The sequence below is a fragment of the Rhagoletis pomonella genome, unplaced genomic scaffold (genome assembly GCF_013731165.1).
Source record: "Rhagoletis pomonella isolate Grant_MI unplaced genomic scaffold, Rhpom_1.0 Rhpom_scaffold_00002, whole genome shotgun sequence".
NCBI classification, from domain to species: Eukaryota; Metazoa; Arthropoda; class Insecta; order Diptera; family Tephritidae; genus Rhagoletis; species Rhagoletis pomonella.
Window position 1 is genome coordinate 9,297,995 of NW_023458556.1, and position 7,239 is coordinate 9,305,233.

General features: G+C 35.6%; 1 protein-coding gene across 1 annotated transcript; it reads right to left on the minus strand.

The window, feature by feature from the left end:
* Positions 1-4,172: 4,172 nt before the first annotated feature.
* LOC118734549 (protein THEM6) lies at positions 4,173-5,635 on the minus strand. Its single transcript, XM_036464264.1, has 3 exons — positions 5,551-5,635; positions 4,833-4,972; positions 4,173-4,767 (listed from the first exon to the last, which is right to left on the minus strand). The coding sequence occupies exons 2-3, from the start codon at positions 4,966-4,968 to the stop codon at positions 4,322-4,324; spliced, it is 582 nt and encodes a 193-aa protein (XP_036320157.1). The 5' UTR covers positions 4,969-4,972; positions 5,551-5,635; the 3' UTR covers positions 4,173-4,321.
* Positions 5,636-7,239: the final 1,604 nt, after the last annotated feature.

The window sequence follows — 7,239 nt, forward strand, 5'->3', positions numbered from 1 at the left end:
CCCAAATTGTTATTTTTTATTTTTATATTTTTCTATTCGGATTTTTATTTTGCGGTCAAATTTACCGATTTAAAATTTTTACGATCTAAAAATGAAATCTTAAAATAGCAGCTATAATATGATCGCAAAAATAAAAATAAAAAATTAATCGATAAAATAAATATCCTAGAATAACAGCTAAATTTGATCGGAAAAATAGAAGTCCAACTTTAATGGTTAAATTATGATTTTATTGTAAAGACCATAACCGTTACGGCCCCCGAATAAAACTACATTATTCTTTAACAACTTTCTTTTAGATAAAAATCGATGTTGTTATCGATAAGTATGTATGTAAATAACGAAATTGAAGCAATAAAATTAATTATATCGATAAAGATGACGGAAATAATTTTTATAGTTCTATAAATCGATTACAACAACGAACTCGATAACAACATCGATAACGATAAATTTTCATAAATGTTAGTGTAAGTAAATCTTATTAAATTTTTTCTCTTTAAAGTTTCAAAAATTACTCATTTCGCATTTTTCGATTTAATTTCACCTAAATTAGGTTAGGTTAGAGTGGTTGCTACTGCGCAAAAAAAGCACGCCGGCAGACTTAGGCTGAAAAAAATCCCATTATTATACACTCCCATGCACTTGAATAGGGGCAATGCATTTTCGCTGAGCATGCGTTATATGGAAACAAAAGCATCAGTTAAAAATTTTCAAAAATCAACGGTTACTTGTAGCTACTCCGAATTAATTGCGCTGCAAAACTGCATGCCAGGATTCTACCAAAAAGGGTTAAGAACTTTGATGAAAATTTGTTAATTTTTGTTTTTAATTTTCTACTAAGTATGAAACTTGCGCTTACATGATTTTTGTTAGAGAATGAACTGTATTTTAATTAAAAAATAATGGAAATTAAATAAAAGGAAACAGCGAAAACGCATTGTCAAGACAGATATTTCCGTCCTTTTTCGTTCTGTATCCAGGGTCCCATGAAACGGCTAAGCAGCGGTTTGATAGAAGCTGATTGGAAACCCAACTTCCCTCAGTGTCTTTAATTTTACATAAATTTAAATATTTGCATCGCAGTTGCCATTATTTTATGCATGAAACTTATATTTACATATTTCTTTATTCTTCATCGCTTTAATTCCCATAATTATTATTTTTAATGTATTAAATGTTTTTTTTTTGTTTTATACAATCCCTCTTACTTTTAAACACTTTTGCGCGTACAAACGAGCAATCAGAACCTCATTACTTTGGATACAACTCAGAATGCACTTAAATAGTTAAACCAGTAACTTTATGTAACTCGCCGTCAAAAGTTTTATTTTTATGTATTTTCGCGCTACCGCTCCGTATGCTACGAGCATTCAACAACAACTGAATATATTAAAAGTTCTTTGGTAGCGCTGATAGTTCGCAGCAGCCCACCACCATTCACAGTTGACCAGATTAATAGATACTTGTTGGTGAGCTGCTCTTCGCTGCTAGTAGGTACGCGGCAGATATTAAATCTAATAAAGGGGGGGACGGACACACGACTAGAAAAGCATCTGCTGCCGCAATTGTTGTTGCTATCTTCGCTGCTAATACTATTGCCGATGCTGCTGAGGTATTTTGTTGTTACTTGTTTGCTGCTCTCTTCTGAATACGCCTCAGTTGACATTGCATTTATTTCATTAACTGCATACATTCCTTCGCCGTACTGGCATACTGGATGTATTTGTAGTTTTTGCAATGGCTACTTGTTGCTGCTTGATTGACAGTGTGCGGTTGCCATTGATGCGTCGCATTCAACTCGTGCGCGTAGTGACGCTGGGCAAACGTTGACATAGTGAAAACACTCCACAAATTTTATTCACCATTGCAGTAGTTTGTAGCCTATCAAACATGTTCGAAAGGTGTGCTCATTTAGTTTCGACTTTTTTTTTGATGCATTAGGATGGGCCGCAAATTTTTTCTTGTTGTGATACTATAACGATAGCAAGCCTATGTCTTCTGGATTACCTACGTGGATTCTTCATAGATGATAAGACCTTTCTTTTACCTTTTCTTGAGCAGTTGCTAGCGCTGTGATGAGACAAACTGGCTCGAGCTCTGCAATTACCTTCAGTAGAGTCGACGGACATACGTATTGCCGTTGCTCCCGTAATGATACACAGGCTATATATGTGAGAGCTTAAGATTCTGAAATATAGGAATGCATTTTTAGGGTCGCTAATTACAAATTTGTCGGCCGCTGTGGTGTAGTGGTAAGCAGTGCGCGCTTCCACTCCGCAGCACCCGGGTTCAAACCCTGGTCAAAGCAACATCGCAAAAAATATAGCAAAAAGGTTTTTTCTTAACAGCGGTCGTCCGTCGGCAGGCAATGGCAAACCTCCGAGTGTATTTCTGCCATGAAAACCAGCTTCTCATAAAAACACAATCGCCGTTCGGAGTCGGCGTAAAACTGTAGGTCCCTCCGCTTTGTGTGACAATATCAAGGCGCACGCCACAAGTCGGAGGAGAAGCTCGGCCAAACACTAACATATGTGTAAGCGCCAATCTATTATATTATTATTAATTACAAATTTGATGTAAGATTTGAAAAATTCAAAATGGGAAATCCAATATGGCGGGCTGAGTATTCAAAAAATCACTTAATATCAACAAAAATTACAAACTTTGGGTTTTGGGGTTACTAATTACTATAACACGGTGCGATAAGAAAAAATCACGAAATCTACCCGAAACAAAACTTAGCGTAGGTTGTAGGTGGGGTTGAGTACAATATGAAAATAGGTTTATCATAGTTCCTGAACCCGCCATGTTTTTGACAAAAAAAAAACATTATTTTAATACTTGAATCGCTTATCTATTAACAGCTTGATTATTTTCCATCCAATTAAAAAAAAGAAAACTTTAGAAACCCTAATTTTTCTAAATTATTTCAACTTTGACCATCGCTAATTTAAAAAAAAATTTTATGAAAGTTGCCAAATATGTAGTATTTTTCTAAAAGAAAATTTAGTTTCTAACAAACTTATACCTATACTCAATGACATGGGATAAAAATCGTCGAATTTAAGCGATTTTACTAGAAATATGGCCTTGAATTTATGTGTGTGTATGTACCGGACGTTCAGATTTTTTGAGCAGTGGGGCTAAGGAACTCCTCAATATATACTCAAAATTTATATATACAATGGCTCTTTAGCGAAAATTTGTTTTTTCGTAGAATTTTAGACGGGGTCAATATAATCGGCCGTCCGAGTCAACAATCAGCCGTTTGGAGTAGAAATTCGAATCAGCTGGGTCGATGCACAACGTGACATGTGTGCGTGGGGTAGCCAGACGTACAGAAGTAATATTAAAATTTGTGTCATTTCATGCGTTCTGAATCACCTTGTTTCACATATCGCACACACTCTTCAAAAAGATATAAATTCAAAAGTTGTCATTCTCGACATTATGTCCTTAAAATGTTCACCGACTGGTTATTTCCCTCCTAGTTAAAGCGACACCAAAACTTGTTGTTATTTGTTGAAAAACTCAGGCCTTAGTCTACGCAATGGTTACATACTAATTCGGACAGTACTCTGAAATTTTCCATTTCTGCATAAATATATTAAACGAATACATAAAGACTGGTTTTCACTGCATCATATTTTGGCACCAAAAGTTGGCCCCGATATTATGGGCCAAAAACTGACAGATAGCCGTTTTAGCAGCGCGACTAAACACCTATCGTGATCGAAATCAATCGATAAACCGCTTTTTAATCCCATTTTACAATGTGTTTTCACTTATTTGATGACAAACGCCACTGAGTTTGACATAGTGAAAACCAGCCTTAAGAACGGAAAACACCTTTGACACTAATGTGCTACATATTACGCTTCATGTTGTTGTTAGTTGTGGCCTTATGAATAACACTTTATATTCAACAATTTTATTCAGCTTGAGGAAGACAATAAAAGCGTACTAAGGTAAATGTTTATCGAGCGCACTGCGATTTTACGTGTTGAAATACGAACTGTGTTATTGAACTTTGAGTTTTTTTAATAAGCACTTCGGTACATATGTATGTAAGTTTTACTTGAAAATAAGCTGTTTGATTTCTATTTTAACGCAACTGCTTGTTAAATGAGTATGACCATATAATTAAGTAAAAAATTAATTTTTCTCCGTCACGACGCTTTTACTTGGCAAGAAAATATAAAAAAGTAAAATTTTATTACCTATAAATATGAGTATATAAGTGGGTGTATATGTATGTACATCATAAAAATTATTTAAAAAAAAAACTAAAGTCAGCATTATTAAGAACACTCCTCATTCACTTATCCTTGCGCAACTTCTGACTAGATACTTCAATCGAGTCCAACCACAGCTTTAGATCGGCTGGCATTTCCGGTCGCGTGCTAGCTTCCGGGAAGGTCTTCATCACCTCCGTCACATCACAGTTGGTGATACATTGTTTCGAGAGGGCCACAGCGCGCACAAATCCATCCGACAATGTCACAAATGATTGCTCCAAATAGATTGCCTTCTCGTCCCACCAGATGAGTTTTGTCTGAATTTTGTATGGATGGAAAATGGGAATGGTGCGGCGATAGCGTACGCTCGAGGCACCTTGTACGGCACCGCCTTTGCGCTGGCGTACTTGCTCGTACAGGCCGGTCAGCGCATAAAAATGGAAGCGTGCAAAATCCAATTCACGCAAATAGCGAGCATTATTCATGTGACGAATGAAGATATCGACATCCTGCGAGGTGCACAAACCTGAAAAAAATTGAGGTGGATTAAAAGGAAAAATTAAAAAAATAAAATAAAGAGTTATGACTCACCATAGATGGTTGTGGTGTCAGTGACTTTGCGTTTACCCTGGAACAGACGGCCAGCTAGGACAGTGAAAATGCAGCGAATGAAATAGTTGACATCCCAAATGATGTAAAGAATGAGTAAAACGACAAGGAAGGACATGGTGCTGGAGAATGAAAATTACTTATATACATATATATTAAGCAATAATATAAATATGTGAGAGCCATACACGCATAATATACATTTTTATGAGCAAAATAAATATAAAAGCTCGCAACTAAAAAAAACTACTTGTAACTTTTAAAACTTGATGCTGCCCAGAACTGGAAATGGAAAATTTTGATGTAAACTTTTCCACTTGGCGCTTGACACTAAATGTTTAAACTAAAGCTTTTGAACGGCGGCTAGGAAGCTAATATTTTAATCACCGTTGTACTTTACTCTTTCCTTTTCACCTTTACAATTACTTGCACCCGTTTCTTAAAATCTGCCACTGCGGTTTGCGTAAATACGTTTGCGTAAGCATTTTGACATTTGCCCTAAATTTATGTAAATATTCCAAAAAGTATACAATTTATGCAATTTCCAAAGGTTTACTCAACCAGGTGGCTAGAGTCAATGGCTTTCAACACACGGCAAGTTGCCGTAAAAGACGGAAAAGCAAAAAACAAAAAAAATCGCAATAGTGCTACTCTTTTTTAATACATTTCGATACATTTTGCCCACTCATTAACCACTCACCTGTTTTATTTATTTATTTTTTCTTCTGCTTAGCCGACGTCCGCTCCACACCGCACACAAAAACTTTATGAAGCTCTGTGTAGCCAAAGCACCGCTAATATTGAATAAAACACAAAAATGTTTACTGCTGCGACGCTGCACTTTGGCATGAGCACGAGTACGAAGAGAAAATGAGAGAGTGGTGAGCGCATTCAGATTTGTTTATAAATATTTATGTATGTACATATGTATGCATTACATTTAAGCTATGCTTTCCTTCATACAAAGCTACTTATTTCTCACAGCCGGTTTATCTGTCGGTATATTTGCCATTCGTAATTCTTCGAATGTACCCTACACTGCGTATTTCCGAAATTGAGATGACATAGGAGCTACTATGTAAAACGTACCCGCCTTGAAACCGTATACATTTTAGTAGCGATTACAATGTAGGGACAATACAAGTCGTACATTACGGCCCTGTATACCGTTTCTCTAGATCAGGTCATTGTAAATGAAAAAACTGCAAACTTTAACAGCGAAAATATTTAAAAACTTTTTTTGTAAATTCTTTTGAGTTCTGTTGAATCCTGATAAATAAAGTTGTAAATGGTAAAATGAATGCGTAATAATTTATTTTTTATCGAATATGACTAGGAAAGAATGGGCCTGTTCGAGGCACTTAATAAATGCAACAATACTGCAGCGCTGATGAAAATTAGCAAAACTGTGGCAACTTCCTAATTGATAAAACGTTGCTAGAAATTCACAACGAACGTGATGATTTATTCATTCGCGCAACACTGCGGTTGTGATTGCAACTAGAAGAAGCCCAATGTTACTCATACGCCATGTATGTATGAACTATAAATTGAATCAGGGATGAAAATTGGAAATTTCAGATTATACCTACATAAATGAGACAGATTGTAGCTAAAAAAAAAGTTACATCATTTATTTGTAGTTTTTCTTATTAATTTTATGAATATAAAAGGTTGATTATTACTTTGAACTTGATTGGATTTTTTTTTAACTCAGCTTTTATCTATAGACTATAGTCTAATGGAAATCGCAAAGCTTTGTTTTTGTCTAATTATGACTACTTAAAAATATTGGCGAAAAATACCAAAAAACACACTTTGCGAAGTTCAGTTATTTTTGAAACAACAGGGAAAGTCTGCTAATTTATCCGATTCCCTTTAATAGGTGCAGTAAGTCTAGAAAATATAATGGGAATTGGAAATATATTTCCAGAAATCAAAAAGCGAATATGGGTCAAATAGCTATTTTCTGAACTATAGAGGAAGAAATCCTAGACACCAGACTGTATGGACCAATAAAATTAATAGAAGAGTTCTAAATGCAATGTAAAATGTTTAAGAGAATAAATACTGTAGCGAAAATTCTACACTGGTTTGGTTCCCGAGAGGAATTTGTTTTTGGCGAGCCTAATTAAAATAAAAGGCGGTGTGGCTGACAGTTAAACTGCAACTAAACTCATTTTATTGGCGAACATTGCTTATAAAGAAAACATAAAACAAATAATATCCCGCTACTTCCGCACAAATTTCTGCTGTTGCTTAATCATACGACAGAACCGTTGCGAGCCTTCCAGTCTCTCAGCAGCTGCTATTGTTGGGATTGAAACACATGGGCGCGTCAACACACTTTCAAGTAGGGGATTAATAGGGTGATCGAAGTTTCATAACA

What these genes read in the sequence shown, in the direction of transcription:
- LOC118734549 (XM_036464264.1), bottom strand. Translation starts at nt 4,968, where the DNA reads ATGTCCTTCCTTGTCGTTTTACTCATTCTTTACATCATTTGGGATGTC. An exon ending in TGACACCACAACCATCTATG is followed by an intron (nt 4,768 to 4,832) that starts GTGAGTCATAAC and finishes AATTTTTTTCAG; the next exon opens with GTTTGTGCACCTCGCAGGAT.